The sequence below is a fragment of the Trichomycterus rosablanca genome, chromosome 26, assembly GCF_030014385.1.
Source record: "Trichomycterus rosablanca isolate fTriRos1 chromosome 26, fTriRos1.hap1, whole genome shotgun sequence".
In the NCBI taxonomy this organism is placed as follows: domain Eukaryota; kingdom Metazoa; phylum Chordata; class Actinopteri; order Siluriformes; family Trichomycteridae; genus Trichomycterus; species Trichomycterus rosablanca.
In genome coordinates, this window is record NC_086013.1 from 17,518,101 (window position 1) to 17,536,289 (window position 18,189).

At 47.0% G+C, this 18,189-nt stretch overlaps 1 protein-coding gene across 1 annotated transcript in view; it reads right to left on the reverse strand.

The window, feature by feature from the left end:
• Positions 1-7,281, reverse strand: part of LOC134303226 (voltage-gated potassium channel subunit beta-3) — a 19,711-nt gene extending 12,430 nt beyond the window's left edge. The window contains exon 1 of the mRNA XM_062988564.1: positions 6,029-7,281. Coding sequence (XP_062844634.1) covers positions 6,029-6,306 — 278 coding nt within the window. The 5' untranslated portion in view covers positions 6,307-7,281. The remainder of the gene's footprint in view (positions 1-6,028) is intronic.
• Positions 7,282-18,189: the final 10,908 nt, after the last annotated feature.

The following is an 18,189-nucleotide window of genomic DNA, read 5'->3' on the forward strand; positions in this document are numbered from 1 at the left end:
AATGATGCGAATGCCATACAGACAGAAGAGAATGAGAGAATCAGCAGAGCAGAGATGATGCGAGAGCGGCGAGCGGCGGCCTCCTCACAGCGCGGCCGTTCACCCGCCGAGGGCGCCGTCAGCATCCGCCGCTCATCAACGTCCCTCAGTATGAGTTACACACACTGTTACAGAAACCACACCGAGCGAGAGACACCGACACACACTGAGAGAGAGAGAGAGAGAGAGAGAGAGAGAGAGAGAGAGAGAGAGAGAGAGAGAGAGAGAGAGAGAGAGAGAGAGACCGCTTCACCCTGGCTGGGGTCACGGTGGGTCAGGAACCACCCGGAAACACTGGATGCAAAACGCTGAGCAAATCACGTCACTTATTTACTCACTGACTGGAATCTGGGGATGATTTCGAGCGCTCAGTCGACCCTCTCTCTGATTTTGGGAGGTGAGGAGCTGGACCGGCCCTGAGATCAACCTCACTCAACCCCCCCAAAAGATCTGGTCTGAGTGTCTCAGTGTGATCAATTATTTATATTTATTTATTATTTATTTATTTATTAGGATTTTAACGTCATGTTTTACACACTTTGGTTCCATTCATGACAGGACGCCTCACTCGCACATCTTTGGACTGTGGGAGGAAACCCACACAGTCATGGGGAGAACATGCAAACTCCACACAGAAAAACCTGAATCGCTCCACCTGGGAATCGAACCCAGGACCTTCTTGCTGTGAGGCGACAGTGCTACCCACCGAGCCACCTCTCAGTGTCATAAAAAAATTATCAAATAACAGTTTATCAAATATTTTTTTTCTTTATGCATTTTCTTCCCGCGTCCAATTGCCAGATTGCGTCACGCTTCCTCTCCACCAATGCCGATCCCCGCTCTGATTAAGGAGAACAAAGCTAACCCACGCCCCCTCTGACACGTGGGCAGCAGCCGTATGCACCTACACTGTGACGAGTGCAGTGCAGTTCAGCACTGTGTACGGAGAGACACACCCTGAGAGCACTCTCCCCTCATCTCTGTTCAGGCTCCATCAATCAGCCAGCAGAGATCGTACTTGCATTAGTTATGAGAGAGAGAGACCCCATCCGGCTTAGTCCCGCCCATATCTGAACAACAGGCCAATCGTTGATCATGTGGCTGCTCAGCCTTAGCCGGCAGGCAGAGCCGAGATTCGATTTGATGTATTCGAGATCCCAGCTCTGGTTCTAGCGTGTGTTTTTACCGCTGCGCCACCTGAGCGGCCCATCAAATAACAGTTTGACTCAGCAAACTACACGTGGCCAAAAGTATTGGGACTCGTCGGACGTCCTGTTTCATAAACAAACACTGTTAGAATAGAGCGCCCTCTATGTGATCCTTACAGCTACAACAGCTGCTTCTCACAAGACTTTGAAGCATGTCTGTGGGAATTTGTGCTTGTTCTGTCAAAAGATCAAGAAAGGGCCTTCCCTAAACTGTTGCTGCAAAGTCAGAAGTAAAGCATTTTCTTTATAGCACTGATTTATTTGCCCTGTTAGTACCTGCTGTGACTGAAACACATTATTCAGTAATTAGAAGGGGCGTCCCAATACTTTTATCGCTGCATGAACTGCAGATTTTAATTTTTCATTCACATGAGCTTCTCTCAGTCTTCGGGGAATCGAACCCAGGCCCTTCCTGTCATGAGGCGACAGAAGTAGTTTGTGTTTAAACGTGACGTCTTCATACGAGGACAGAGGATCTCCTGAGGATACGAACACTCAGTAACTGGGAAATGTGACGTCTTTATACTGGGACAGAGAGGACCCATGAGAACAGGTCTGTCTGTTCTATTAAAGAGAAACTGGAGGGAGGATGGGGTGGTGGGTAATGCTGGCACCTCACAGCAAGAAGGTCCTGGGTTCGATTCCCAGGTGGAGCGGTCCAGGTTGATTGTGTGTGTGAGTGAGTGTGAGTGTGTGTGAGTGTGTGTGTGTGTGTGTGTGTGTGTGTGTGTGTGTGTGTGAGTGAGTGATTGTGTGTGTGTGTGAGTGTGTCTGTGTGTGTGTGAGTGAGTGTGTGTGAGTGTGTGTGTGTGAGTGAGTGTGAGTGTGTGTGTGTGTGAGTGAGTGATTGTGTGTGTGTGTGAGTGTGTCTGTGTGTGTGTGAGTGAGTGTGTGTGAGTGTGTGTGTGTGAGTGAGTGTGAGTGTGTGTGTGTGTGTGTGTGTGTGTGTGAGTGAGTGATTGTGTGTGTGTGTGTGAGTGTGTCTGTGTGTGTGTGAGTGAGTGTGAGTGTGTGTGTGTGTGAGTGTGTGTGAGTGTGTGAGTGAGTGTGTGTGTGTGTGTGAGTGTGTGTGAGTGTGTGTGTGTGAGTGAGTGTGAGTGTGTGTGTGTGTGTGTGTGTGAGTGTGTGTGTGTGTGTGTGTATGTGTATGTGTTTGAGTGAGAGAGAGAGAGAGAGAGAGAGAGAGAGAGAGAGAGAGAGAGAGAGAGAGTGGTGCTATATTGGTTCGCCTTGCTCCAAGCATTTCTTAGAGGTGCCAGCCCCACTGTGACCCTGACCAGGGTAACACAATTAGTGGAAATAAAAATACAGTTATATGATTTTATTGCTGTTATATTTAGGGAGTTTGCGTCAGTTTGCAAAGCCTTCTGGGTAAATGGTGCTGCAGTGATGCTGATCCAGTGGTTGATGTAATGAGCTTCACTCCGGCTGAATGAACAGGAGGAAGGACGAGGGTTAAAGTGATGAAGACGAGATAGAAGAAGCTCCGGGACGCAGAGTCTCAATCCTAAATGATTTTTATTTCAGCATTTTCTCCCTTTTCCTCCTAATTTAGTCGTAGCCGGTTCCTCTTCCTCTGCTGGAGACCCCGATGGTGTACGAGGAGGGTATATTCTCCTGACACGCCCTCCCTCCACGACCCCTTCTTATTCGCGTGAGGTCGGTCTCGCTCACGGAGAGTCACGCGACAACACGCGAGACAGATTACAAGCTATATAACATCAGCTGTTTTGTCCTTTAGTTTATTTTTGACAGAAATTGGGATGATACATTTTATTTAAGTAAAAATTGTGTACATAAACATTTTAGAATAAAAAAAAAAAAAAAAAAGTATTTAGTTTGTAATTAAGTAATTTATAATTTTGAGATCTTTGCGTGTGTGTGTGTGTGTGTGTGTGTGTGTGGGAGTGTTGGGTGTATAATGTGTCAGTATTGGGGGAATTTAGTGTGAATGGGGGTGTGTGTAGGGGGGGTGTAATGTTTGGAGATGTAAGTGTGTGTGTGTGTGTGTGTGTGTGTGTGTGCCGAGCATCTGTAAAATGAGTGGAGCAAGTGTATGTAGAGTAGTGTGTGTGTATATGTATATATAGGTGTGTTTGTGTGTGTGTGTGTGTGTGTGTGTGTGATTGTGCTGAGCATCTGTGAAATGAACAGAGTGTGAAATGAGTGGTGCGAGAGTGTGAGTTGTGTGTGTGTGTGTGTGTGTGTGCGTGTGTGTGTGTGTGTGTGTGTGTGCGTGTGTTGTTCTTACAATATGTAAGGCACACACCACTGCATTGCACTCGTACCAAGCTGTTTCCGTCGGCAACCAACACTGGATGGGCTGTTACCGTGGGCAACCAGCTCTGACATGCCCATCTCTCTCTCTCCACACACACACACACACACACACAAACACACAAACACACACACACTCACACCTCTTTTAGTAGTGCCACCATTTTCTAATCACACCTTTGATGGGAAACAACTGCAGCAGAGCAACACAGGGCCAAAAGTATGTGGACATCAGCTCGAAACAATCCTCACAACCTCACACACAGACACACACACACACACACACACACACACACACAGATGACAGTCCTGCTCAAGCTGCTGCTGGGAAGCGGACACATCTAAGAGCAACAGCTCAGCCGTGAGGACACACACGCTCACGGAGAGGAGCTCAGAAACACCCCCGCAACATGAACCGTCCATCAGAGGATTCGTGGAATCGGGTTCGATCCCGAGTGTCTGGTAATGTCACATAAAGCACAGCACCATGGGACTCTGGAGCAGAGGAACCCGGGACCATGTTCATGCTCTGACATCTCAACACATATATCAGGGAACATCTCCATGCTCAGGGATACAATAATATATCAGAGAATTATGTGTTTCAGATTGGGAATATTTTGGGGAAGGACATTTCTCAGGGTCTGCTTAACTGTCCTCATCAACAAACACACACACACACACACACCTATACACTCCTGTACACACTCCTGTACACACTTTTGTACACACCCTCCAGAGCAGGACCATTCATTCATTTATCTTTCCTGGTTAGGTCAGGGTCACAGTGGGTCCAGTGAGCACTCACAAGGCAACACACACTTATACATTTAATATCGAGCAGCCAATCCACCTTCTGCAGGCTTTCAGACACAACTGGAAAGAAGGAAAGAGCCCAGGATCAGACCCAGGTTTCTAGGACCTTCATTGCTCTGTAGCACCCACTAGTCCACTAGTCCACTATGACAGCTGTGTCAGTGTCCCGTCCCTGAGGAGCAGCAGCCACCTCAGATTTGGAATCATACGAAGGAGGAGCAGAAGTGAGTGAGTTCAGTGGAGCAGAAACTGTCAGTGATGGTCTACAGAGACGTTCAAAACATCATGGAGATGTTTCACCACGTTTTCCACAGAAAGTATTCCCACCCCTGATCTGTTCTGCTCTGTATTGTGCTGTGGGTTTGATTATGAATGAATTTAAGAAGTATTTTTATCACCGATCTCCAATCAAACACCAGAAATTAAAAAGTAAAAACATTTAATTACAGTTTTGATTTCTGAAGGTATTCAGACTTCTTGCTGCATCCTGTTTGCTTTAATTCTACCTTGAGATGTGACTGGAACTCAACTGGAGTCACTTACTAAAATTTCAACTGAATGCATGTAGTGTACATACACCATATGTGCAAAAGTATTCGGACGCCTGACTGTGACCCTGTCGGATATTGAGAGTGACCCTCATTTTACAGTTTCAGCATTTAGCAGATGCTTTTTTATCCAAAGCAACTTAAAATACAGTGACAGTGTGAGCAATTGAGATTTAAGGGCCTTGCTCAAGGGACCAACAGTGGCAACCTGGCAGGCTACAGCTGCTAGGCTACAGCTGACTGTGTGATCTTTTCAGCTAGAACAACAGCCGCTCTTTTGAGAAGCCATCTGTGAATGGGAATTTGTGCCCGTTATGTTAACAGATGGCAGTGTTTGTATGGCTGGGCATTGATCGATCAGTCGGTGTTCCAGTTCATCCCAGAGCTGCTGAGTGGGGCTGAGCTCAGGGCTCTGTGCAGAACACTGGAGCTTCTTCACGTCTTTATAGATCTCGCTCATGCTGGAACAAGAAAGGGCCTTCCCTAAACTGTTGCTGCAAAGCTGTAAGCATATCATTTGTGTTTCAGACACGACTGTTGAATTCAATAATTCGAGGGTTAGAAGGGGCGTCCCAATACTTAATTCTCCACACAGTGTAATTTGGACAGGACCCGTCTCTGGACCGTCGTTTGTGTCGGCGCTCAGATTTTGGCGAGGCATCGATCAGAGCGACCGTATAAAACCATATCTGAGGCTCCGAGTCTCACCAGGACCTCAGTGACCTCAATCATCTACAAACCAGCCTGAACCTATAATCCACCGTCCAGCCTCTGATTGGGCTCCTTTGCTGAATTAGAGGTCAGAGAGGCGAGAGATAAAGCAGCGGTCACTCTGAAAGAGCTCCGAATGTCCTGGGCAGAGATTAAAGGACCTGGTGGATGGACAACCATCTCTGCAGCCTCCGTAACTCAGGGCTTTATGGCAGAGTGGCTTGAGGAAAATTCAGGGGTGTGAAAACTTTCTGAATCCACTGTATGTGTACACCAAGAGAACGGTACAGGCCTGAATGCTAGACTCCTACACTATGAGGTTCCTGCAGCCCTGGCTGGTTGGGTTACACTGATTAAACACATTTCTGTTCCTGGTGGGAGTGGTATCTTTAGGGCACAACAGCGTAAGCCCCGCCCCTCTCGGCTCACCTGTACTTCATGCTGCTGTGCCGGCCGAACGCCTCCTTCATGTGGGCGTGTCCCTGCATGGCGACCCGAGACGCGGTGATGTCGCGGATCTTGATGGAGTTCTGCGTGGCGTAATTTCCGTTACTGACCTGCACGCCGCTCCTCTCCAGCCCGCCTCCGGTCCCGCCGCCTCCTCCTCCGCTGTTGCCACCTGGTGGCGGGGCGGAGCGCAGCCCGCATAGCCGATCCTCGCTGCGGCTCTTTAGGTTGTGCTCCGTGCACGCGAAGGAGACCTGCATCCTGACCCCCGCTCACACACACATAGACGGAGTTACAGGTGTGTGTGTGTGTGTGTGTGTGGACCACTGCTCCCACACACAGGTCTGTGTGGGTGTGTCTAGGTGTGTACAGGTGTGTTTTGTATAGGTACGCGTAGGTATAGGTGTGTGTGTGTTTGTAGAACGCTGTAACTGTAAGTCTTACACAGCCAGCACAATGGTGTGTGTGTGTGTGTGTGTGTGTGTGTAACGCTGTAACTGTAATAGTCTTACACAGCCAGAACAATGGTGTGTGTGTGTGTGTGTGTGTGTGTGTGTGTGTGTGACTCAACTGGACCACTGCTCCCACGCACAGGTCTGTGTGGGTGTGTCTAGGTGTGTACAGGTGTGTAGTTTTGTATAGGTGTGTGTGAGTGTGGTTCAACTGGACCACTGCTCCCACACACACGTCTGTGTGGGTGTGTCTAGGTTTGTAGTTTTGTACAGCTGTGTGTGTGTGTGTGTGTGTGTGTAGAAAGCTGTAGCTGTGTCTAACACAGCCAGCACAATGGTGTGTGTGTGTGTGTGTGTGTCCGTCTCGCCCGTTTGCGTTTCTGCAGTGGTGCGTGTGCGGGTCCAAAATCCCGGTCCACCAAAATGTTGAGTCCCCGGTTCCTCGGCGCGAGCCCGGAGTTTGCTCGGTCCCGTTGCTCGGCGCGAGCGTGCCTGGGGGTCTCCCGGTCTCCCTGGCGTTACCGCGCGCGCGCTCCCGGTCGAGGCATCCTTCCTATCCGCGCTCCCCTCCTGGATTAATGCGCAACAGAACCGGACCCGGTTTCTCTTTGATCCTCCCGCTCTGCGCCTCACAGCTCCGGTTCACGCGCGCCGCACCCGCACCGAACGGATTCCGTCCATCCGAGCCGCTCGGTTCCACGCGCTGGAACGCGCTGTATTCGTGTCTCCCACACTTGCGCACACACACACACACACATATACATATATATATATATATATATATATATATATATATATATACACGAATGCGCAGAGCGCTCAGTCAGTCCCGTGCGCACCCCCGCTCCCGCGCGCTGTTGCTGGAGGAGCCGGTCTCACGCGGCACCGAATCCCGAAGACGGACGGAAACGTTCGAACCCCTTTAGCACCGGGTTTATGTTGAGCCGTGATTGTCATGGTGACGGAGACGGAAACGCTCCGCCCCAACATCAAAGCGATTCATCACATCAAACAGATTTTTCTCTCCGGCCGCATCCGAGTCCATATTGTACCGCATCACACCGACACATACCGAGAATCGTTATGGTGTATCGTTACCCCCCAGCACCACCCATTTTTGTGTTTGTGTATTAATTCCTCCTGCTATGAAATTTTCCCTTTTATTTTCCCCCTCATTCACACAAGATTGAGATGTTTTGGCTACAGTGACCAGAAGACAAAACATACACACAAACACAAACCCAACAACACTGTACCTACTGTCAAGCATTCCCAAGAAGAAACAGGGATAATTTCCTCTAAAATCCTTAAATCCTGGATGTGGTTTCTGTGTTTTAACCCCAAACATTCGTTCACACGTCCTTAATCACACTGTGATGTTTTTAGAAGACTAAACGTACAATACAAACCCAACAACACTGTACCTACTGTCAAGCATGTGGTCGGAAGGAAGAGGGAGGATTTCCCCTAAAATCCTTAAATCCCCAACACAGTTTCCGTGTTCTAACCCCAAACATTCATTCACACATCCTTAATCACACACATAATGAAAACAGATTGAGATGTTTTGGCTACAATGACCTTAAGATGAAACATACAATACAAACCCAACAACACGGTACCTACTGTCAGGCTTGTGGTTGGAAGGAACAGTTCCAATAAAATCCTTAAATCCTGGACGCAGTTTCTGTGTTCAAACTTAAAACGTTAATTCACTCATTCTTAATCACAAACATAAAGACAACACTGAGATGTTTTGGCTGCAATGACCAGAAGCTGAAACCCAACAACACTGTACCTACTGTCAAGCGTGTGGTCGGAAGGAATAGTTCCCATAAAATCCTTAAATCCTGAACGCAGTTTCTGTGTTTTAACCCCAACCCTTTATTTCATTTTACATTTATGGCGTTTAGCGGACGCTTTTACCCAGAGTGACTTACAGATGTGACTGAATACAGTTTGAGCAGTTGAGGGTTAAGGGCCTTGCTCAGGGGCCCAACTTGGCGATGGTGGGGCTTGAACCAGCAACCTTCTGATTAGTAGTCCAGTACCTTAACCCCTGAGCCACCACTGGCCTTCATCATTTTCATCGTTTTCATTGTTTATCGCAGCCTAATCCCGGTCAGGATCACAGTGGGTCCGGTTTCCACAGAGTTACAGAGCACAATGCATAACACAATCCATCAGGCATCCCTCCCTCAGACACAGCCAACCATGTCTGTATGTAGATGCCTGACTGGTCAGGATTCAAACCCTTGGTCCTGTTAGTGGGCTAGCATAACTCACCGCTGGACCACCCGAACGGCTAAACCAAACCAAAAAAAAGTCCTGAGCTCATCTCTGCTGAGAACGTGTGGACTACAGACAAGACATTTGCTTTTGTCACATGGAGAGATTAGAAGATCCATCCAGGGATCCAAAAATACACCCAAAATACATGAAAAATTATATAAATGAACTTAATATAAATAAAGATAAAAAAAAGCTTTCAAAATTATAAAAACTTAATCTCACACTGATGTGACGTACACATGTGCAGTACACGATCATTACACGTCCTCGTAAACCTCTGACCTCGACTCTACACACATTACCGGGGTTTAAAAGAGCAGGAAATGGATCGTCCAGCTCAGTTAAATCAATCTATCAAAGAAAGATCAATACACGATCAATAATTGATCAGTTTTGATTTTCAGACTAGCGTATGATCAATCTGAGCTCATATTATCATCTCATGTTTTTCACATTCAGCCCCTCGTGGAGTCCATTAAACAAGATGCTTAATATTTCATGTTTAATGTTTACGATTCAGGGTCACGGTGAGTCCAGAGCCACCCGGTAACCCTGAGCAGGAATAATCATAATCGCACCTACAGAGAGTTTAAAGCAGCCAATCTATCTTCTGCAAGATCTATGGTGAGGGGAAGAAACCTAAAATAACGTACATGGACGTGGAACGCCTGATCCAGCACTGTTCCAAACTTCCAAAATATCAGGACGCCTGACCAGGAGCATCCCATTCCAAAACCATGTGCATTAATACTGAATCGTTCCCTCTGTTTGTAGCTTTAATATCATCCACCGTTCTGGGAAGCTTTTTTTTCAAGATTTTGGAGTGTGTCTGTGGGAATTTGTGCCCCTATTCAGTCAATAGAGTCAGTGAGGTCAGGCCCTGATGTTGGAAGAGGAGCTGAATTCACCCCAAAAGTGCTGGGGTATCAGGACTTTCCTTCTAATTACAGTCACTAACAGGTGTAATAAAACAACAATATGAAGGAAATTATATACTTCTAAATGTGTGGCAACAGTTTAGGGAAGGTCCTTTCCTGTTTCAGCATGATTGTGCTCCTGTGCCCAAAGCATGAAAGCCCTGAGCTCAGCCCCACTCAACAGCGCTGGGATGAACCAGAACACCGACTGATCAATGCAGCATTTGTATCGGCTGTACAAATGCTGCATCTTTGGACTAAATGGGCACAAATTCCCACACACAGCTTCTCAGAAGAGCGGCTGTTGTTCTAAATGAAACGATCACACAGAGGGTCACTCTCAATATCCGACGAGCTTATGGTCAGGTGTCCAAATACTTCTGGCTATAAAGTGTAAATAAAATACATATACATTATAAATATAAACTTCCAGTTCTAAACAGCATTAATGTTTGGATATTAAAGGAACTATAAGTGTGTCTACATTCGGACATGATTGGCTCTGTTAAAGATCTGAGGGCCGAAGGTTTGAGGGGGGGTTGGTGGACGAGGCCCTGAGATGAACTGGGATCCTGTCCGGTGTGTGTTACTGCACTGCACCTAGTGGTTTCTGGTGAAACCGGACCCGCTGTGACTCTGACCAGGATGGGGTATAAACATGAAACGAGAAAACTGTATCAGTTATGCAGATTAAAAAATGAACAAATGTTCAAAAGTATGTGGACGGCCCTAAATTTTGAGCTCAGGTGTTCACACATCAGACACTTCTCCTGTGTGTGTGTGTGTGTGTATTTGCCTGTAAGGAATGTCCTACTAAAGCCATAATGAAGATCCTATTACACATTAATTAGGTCTGAATGAAGATTGGAAAACTAGATCCACTGAAGGACAAAAAAAAAGTTCTCGCTCTGGTTTTCTGATCGCTGACGGTGAACCAGAACTGGATCATCTGAGCTCAGACTTCTCAATACAGCTCAACACGTCTAACCTGAAGCATCTACAGAGGTTCCTGGGTCATAACAAGCCGTCACAACAACGTCAGTGTCTGAAACTCTGCTGGAGAGGAACAGCGTTCACCTGACCTGAAGATCAACACGTCGCTTCCAAATCTGATGGAGGTCACGTCATGTTTTATATTATTTATATCCTCACCATCCCATCAGTGAACCCTGTGTCCTGTAGAATGGAAGGAAGGAATCGTCATCCTGTATGAAACTACTCCCATTAGGATAGAAACTCGGCATCAGATGTTGACCGTGCAAAAACCTAGTGACCCGCCCTGCTCCCCACTACCTATCTGATCAGCTCCTCAGTAGAGAGGATTCTAAGAAGACCTGGAGCTCATAATCAGATTATTTAGACGCTCTACTTAGATTACGCCACAGCAGTTTTAGCTTACTAAGCTAACACAGTTAGCATCAGGACGTTCAAACCGACGCTAGCACGCCAGCTAACGTCTCCCTCTGTGTACCGAAAACGCTTTAACCGTCCCTGACGCCCCAATTTACAAATAAACCCACTCGTATAATTACACCTTTACACACGTTAAACATCAGTGAGAATTTATTTACATGTGAAAGGAACTCCGTTGGTTGCTCCGCATTATATTCGTCCTTCATGTTTGTTGCTTTTCTGTGAGAAAAGTCGTGCCGCACTGGATGCTGGGATTGATCTTCAGCGCTGAGGAGGCGTCGGACGCTCCCTCGTCATTCAGACAGATCGTCACTCAGAATTAAGGCGCCTCAGTAGGAGCATTAAGAGATCTGAGAATTTAGACACGCCCTCTTCTCGGGAGTGAAGGATGATGGGAAAGGTTTTCACTCAAACCCGTAGACCGAGGACTGAGCTCCTGCTTCACATAAAGAAATGGAATGGGGGGCACCCAGGTGGCACAGCGGGATATTCCGCTACCACACCAACACCGAGATTCTGAACTCCTCGGTTCGAAACTGAGCGGCTGGGCGCCATCTAGCGAGCATAATTGGCAGTGCCTGCAGCAGATACTAATCGGCCACCGTATCTGCAGGGCCGGGGGCCGGACTATGTGTGGGGTGGGTGGGTCTTCAAACGCTGTGTAAGGACCCTGATTGGCGGAAGAGAAGCCTGTGCAGAATGCAGGGGCGAGAAGAGGAGGGCCGTACACGTGTCGGAAGAGGCGTGTACGGCGACGTGCTCTCCTCAGATGCAATCTGGTATCTCTCAGCAGCAGAAGACAAAATTGAGTCGCTAAATCAGGAGGAAAATGCATTAAAAAAAAAAATTAAAAAAGAAATGGAAACAAACATCATCTATAGCAGCACGACTGTTACTGCTCACAAATGAAAACATGGCAGACGTCTTTGCTTTACCTGCTCCTATTCACCATTATTCACCAGATTTCCACCCCGCGCACCCCTTAATCTGCACCCGCCGGACTCCGTGTTTCCAGACCTGCGGTGGAACCCTCTACAGGCCAGGACGTGCAACTGCAGCTCAATTATTCATGAAAATATAAACGTCTGGGTTTGACAGAAGGAATCCAGGAAACAGATCTGTCTCGTGGGAGAGGAAGCTCTTAAGTGCTCTCTCACACACACACACGGCAGCAGCATATGAGCTCGCTGAAATGTGGCAGCAGCACCTCATTAGTGCGGTGTGGAAGATTTTGGGATGGATTATGTGCAGATGGCGTGATGAACCGGGACAGTCTGTGCCGCGCCTCCCTCTCTCCGAATCTCCAAAATCTCCCTCTACCCTGAAAACACACTCGCTCCCATTCCAAACCCTCACAGGAACGGGAACAAATCCCCACAGCTCTTCCGCACTCCTGGCATCTGCACAGAAACTCCAAGGGGGTTAAAAAATGGGACCAAAATGAACCAGTGATGTATCAGATCCATCTGATTCCTTCATTTTATGTTCATTTCTTTTTTTCCATTTATATTTCCTGATTATAAATCTGTTGCTTCTTACACAAGCCCTGATCTGAACAAGGAGAGCCGGGTCACCACACGCCCCCCTCCAATCCCCCTGTGTCCAATCTGCTGCCGCTTCTTTTCACCTGTCAGTGTTGGATTCCCACACGATTCAGTCCTAGATATCGTATATCACAGTGGTAGCGGGAAGAGGCGGCGTCTGACCCTCCCTCCCTCAGACACGCCCGACTGTGTATGTGTGGGCGCCTGGCCCGGTCAGCAGCTTTTATGAGATTGGAACTCGCGAGTACAAAGGTTAGACCACTGCGCCACCTGAGCACCCAATTCATTTAATTTGGGTCCTGGTCAGGGACGTAGTGGGTCCGGTTTCATGGGAAACACTGGGCTTTGGCCACCTTGACGTAGTCAATCACGTCTGTGTGGACGCCTGGCTGACTGATAGCCAATAGACTCCTACTGTCTGGTCAAGGTGCCAGTGTGAGTAGTGGAGGAATAAAAAGTCCTGTTAGAACCCACCACGATATCCAGCCACACCCAAATCCGGCCAGCAAGAGTGTATATGCACCAGTCAACAGAGTGCACAGGGGAATCTGATATATCCAAATGAAACCATTGCAGAAAAGAGGAAATGGAAAAATGAACTAAATAAACAAACAAACAAACAAACAATTCAAGTGCACACACACACACACACACACACTCGCCCGGCCTGTGTGAGGACGATACCAAGCTCACGTCAGCTCAGTCTGAGCAGAGACTGCTGTTCCCATGGCAACCAGCCAAGAACACATCACCTGCAGTGAGTGCAATGCATCATGGGAATTGTAGTTCAGAACATCAACGCTTCCACCAAATGTAGATATTCAGGTACCGACTGTTCAGTACCAGGGGAAACTACATCATCATTTATCATGTTTTACCATGGTGCTATCCTGGTCAGGGTCACAGAAATCAAACCTGCTCCTGTTTGATTTGCTAAACTGACCGTTTGATGATGGAAGGAGGCAGTGACGTTTTCAGGTGTGATATATGTGTTGGATAACTTTGTTCCCTTGATTTAAAATCATTTAGTGTGGATAAATATGCAATACAATATGCAGTGGGGGGGTCATTACTTTTAGTTTAATTAGTTTCACAGCACTGTAGGTCATTGGAATGGAACAGTTGATGGTCCAGGGTTGGGTGGGTAAACAGGGAGTGTTTGGGTGGAGTTCATCACACACACACACACACCTGTACAGCATGGCGCGTCTCTCTGACTGGCAGTCCTGCAGTGCCAGTCCGCACTCCCTCAGGTAAAGCTCCAGCCTCCTGCGCTCCACCAGCTGATGCGCCGCCCCCAGGATCTGAGACGCCAGCGCGTTTTCAGATCTGCTCTCTCGCCCCTGACCGCCACCACCCTGAGCGCCCACTCTACTCCCGAATCCAGCGCCGACGGGGCCCCCGCTCCCTGCCCGGCCCTTCGTTTTCTTACTGAAGCCGTAGATGTCCTCTACAGAGAACTTTCCTTTCCCCCCGCCGCCGGGACCGCGCCCGGCAAACATGATGGACAGGAAACGGACGGGAAGAAGCAAAACGTCGACGTGTTACGGTGGAGGATCCGTCCGTTTAGATTTCAGATCGGATTTGGTTACGTCGTAGAGGGTCAGAATCGCCGTGGTGACGTCCGGTGTAGAACGTGACCCATCAGCTCAGAGATTCAGAAGCTCTGGTTCATTATTCCTTCAGCCTCTCTCGACCAGAGCGCAACCAGGGCGCAGGGATAAAATCACTAATGCTGCTGCGCAGGGGTCGGCCGGGTCAGATTAAACTCCATCCTGGATGAAGGGATCAAAGAAAGGATCAAAGGATGAGAGGAAAAAGAGGAACGTTTTATTTGTCTCTCAGCGTCCTTTCATCCAAAACGTCATCGTGTAAAGAGGGGAACACGTCCGGATAAAAGAGGTCACGGCTTTTACCTTAGATCTGTATCACTCACTTCCACACTCACTAACTCACTCACTCACAGATTTGTTCACTTATCCTCTAACATCCAGATAAAAGAGGTCACGGCTTTTACCTTAGATCTGTATCACTCACTCATTCACTTACAGATTCATTCACTCACTCATTCACTCACTCATTCACTTACAGATTCATTCACTCACTCTCAGAATTATTCACTCATTCAAACACATCCAGATAAAAGAGGTCACGGCTTTTACTCTAGATCATTCACTCACTCATGCACTCACAGATTCATTTACTCACTCATTCTCAGCATTATTGACTCATTCACTCAAATTCAGATAACAGAGGAACCTCAGTCGTGGCTTTTACCTTAGATCTGCATCACTCACTCATTCACTCGCTCACAGATTCACTCACTCACGCATTAACACATTAACTGACTCACTGGTCGGTACCACTGTTGCCTGGGTTCGATTCCCAGGTGAAACAACATGTGTCCTGTCTGCCTGGAGTTTGGCATGTTCTTCAACCACAGGAATAATCCATGTAAGTGAGGTGAACTGGAGACATGAAATCGACTGTGATGGCGTTTGATATCAAACCTGAACTGATGCATCATGGGTAGCGTGGAACTACCTGTCCTGAAAACATGATGTTTTAATCCTTATAAATAAACAAAGAGAAAATCAGGGGCTCTTTAAGCTGAACCGACATTATAATGAAAATAAAATGTAATAGAATTTAATTGAACTAAGTGATTTCCTGAGATCTGAACAAAGCTTCTGTGTATTTACCATTGTACGCTTGCAGATTATTGTACTGGGTGAAGTCAAACTAGCCCTCTTTATACGGCCACAGAGAAGTCACCAGCTATAGTTAATCATAATGAATAATGTGGAAGCAGGGAGTCACGGCACAAACGTTACAGAACTTATTACATCCCAAAATTACACACCTACAGTGCTGCATTATGACCCAGCCGTGCAGCCCAACCTGTCCAAGCACACAGCCGTGTCCAAAAATACGTGGACGCCTGTGTATGTAACCTTCGACATTTAGTTCCAAAATAATTAGCATTAATATGGAGGTTCCCCTAAAGCCTTCAGGCTTTTAATAAGGCTTTCTACATGATTTTGAAGTGCATGTAAGGGAATTTGTGCCCCAAAGGGAATGACACTGGATGAGAATGTTAACAGGTAATAATGGCACCTGGTGCTGTAGGTACCGACAGTAATGTGTGTTTATTTCAGAACGGTGCCAGTGGGCAGAGCCGCTATATTTAGCCGGGCAGAGCCGGTACAGGCAGATCTACGAATACTGCTGCTGCTGCTGCGAACCACCAGAGAGGATTACAGCATAGTCAGCACCACACACACACACACACACACACACACACACACACACACACACACACACACACACACACACACACACACACACAGTACAGATTGCGGAGAGGAGAGGAGGGATTGCAGCTTGTGGAAGAGTAAAATATTAAGGAATCATATCATACAGCTGCACTGTCGGACGTCTGTAAACATCTGCATCCACATCAGGAGCAGAACCAGGATCTTCTACCCCCCTCCGCCCCCCTGGTGCAAAAATGAACAGCCTAATGGACCCCTATATGAAGATACCCCCCTACCCCTCCCCCATGCGAATAATAAATTACAATCGTCACGTGGTGCAGGCTGGTAAATCAGGGAATTATTTTCCTCCTATACGTACTGATATATGGGGCCAAATCCCCATGGACACCCTCATGCTAAGGGCCCCAATTTTATAGCCACTTTATGTTCCTAAAGCTGGTGTTACACTGCGTGATAATCTGGCCGAGTTTGCCGTCTCAGACTAAGATTTTCTTCACTGAGGATTAGGTATCAGTGGCCCTGTGACCTGATTCTGCTGCCGGACTAAATATTCTGGCCGTGTCCTAAATTTTGGATCAGGATCACACACTCACAAGGGGGCCAGTGAGGCTACGAGGTTTGTCTACAGTCCAGCGATAGAAGGGCGGCGGAGGATGATGCGAACGTCTCCGACTCCTGCTACAAATACAACACACACACACACACACACACACACACACACACAGAGCAGTGAGTAAGAAGACGGTAATAAATTGTGACAGGACGGGAAAATGTGCAGCAGGAACCGTGTACTAGTGCACCAAAAATGTCCTTACCAATACATGTCTGTTTGAATAGCATGTACACACACGTACACACACACACACACACACACACACACACCAGTTCATCACACACACTCACACACACACACACACACCAGTTCATTACAGGTCACCACACACCACCTGGTCTGTTCATTCATTTATTTACACTAGACAGCTGTAGCCTAGTAATCAAAACGTTGCTGGTTCAAGCCCCACCATTGCTAGGTTGTCACTGTTGGGCCCTTAACCCTCAATTGCTTAGACTGTTCACTGTCAAAGTGCTGTAAGTCGCTTTGGATAAAAGCGTCCGCTGAATACACACAAATTAGGGCTACTTTAGAATAGCCAGTGCACCTACTGGCATGTTTTTAAGAGGAAAAAAGAGCACAAGGTGTTATAAGAACAAGAGAGAGTGGGTAGCATAAGCTTGGAAGTGCTGCTTACAGCTTTAATAAATTTAAACTGCCCCACTGAGGCTCGATGTTCCTCCCCAAACTATAAACCACTGGAAACAATAAAGCCACAGTTAGTCACACCAGAGGTGAGCTTAAACATGGGGGCCAGTGATAGCTCAGTGGTTAAGGTAAGTAAATAGAAGGTTGCCGGTTCAAGCCCCGCCACCACCAAGTTGCCACTGTTGGGTCCCTGAGCAAGGCCCTTAACCCTCAATTGCTCATCGTGTTCCGCTCACTGTGTAAGTCGCTTTGGATAAAAAGCGTCTGCTAAATGCTGAAAATGTAAATGTAAATGTAAACATCTAAATCTAAATTCAGAAACTTAGTCCAACTGTAGTTTAAAGTTGGGACAGGCCTTGAAAGGCAGTCAGACAGAAAGCAGTGATTTGTGAGTCTATCTGAAGTGAATTTAGGGAAGGACATTATAAATATTTCATCTTATATTTACTTTGTATTCCAAAAAAGTTAAGATGATGTGATTTAAGACTGTTTAAGAACTGTTGTAAAATACCATTAAACATAAGACGTACAAAATTGGCAACCAGAAAAGACTCAGTCCTGTATTGACAAAAATACATCAACAAATATTTAACATGTTCCTTTTTTGGCATTTATCAGACGCTTTTTATCCAAAGCGACGTACAGTACTGGGACAGTATATTGTTTCAGCAATTGAGGGTTAAGGGCCTTGCTTAAGGGCCCAACAGTGGCAACCTGGCAGTGGTGGGGCTTGAACTAGTTTAATACCTTAACCCCTAGGCTACAACTGCCATTAGTACACTATATAGACAAAAGAATTGGTGAATGTATGTGTTTCAGCCACAACAATCACTAACAGGGGTAATAAATCAATCATATAAAGAAAATGATATGCTTCTGACTTTGCAGCAACAGTTTAGGGAAGGCCCTGTTATGTTCCAGCATGACTGAGCCCCTGTGCACAAAGCAAGAAGCTCCACCGTCCTGTACAGAGCCCTGACCTAGGT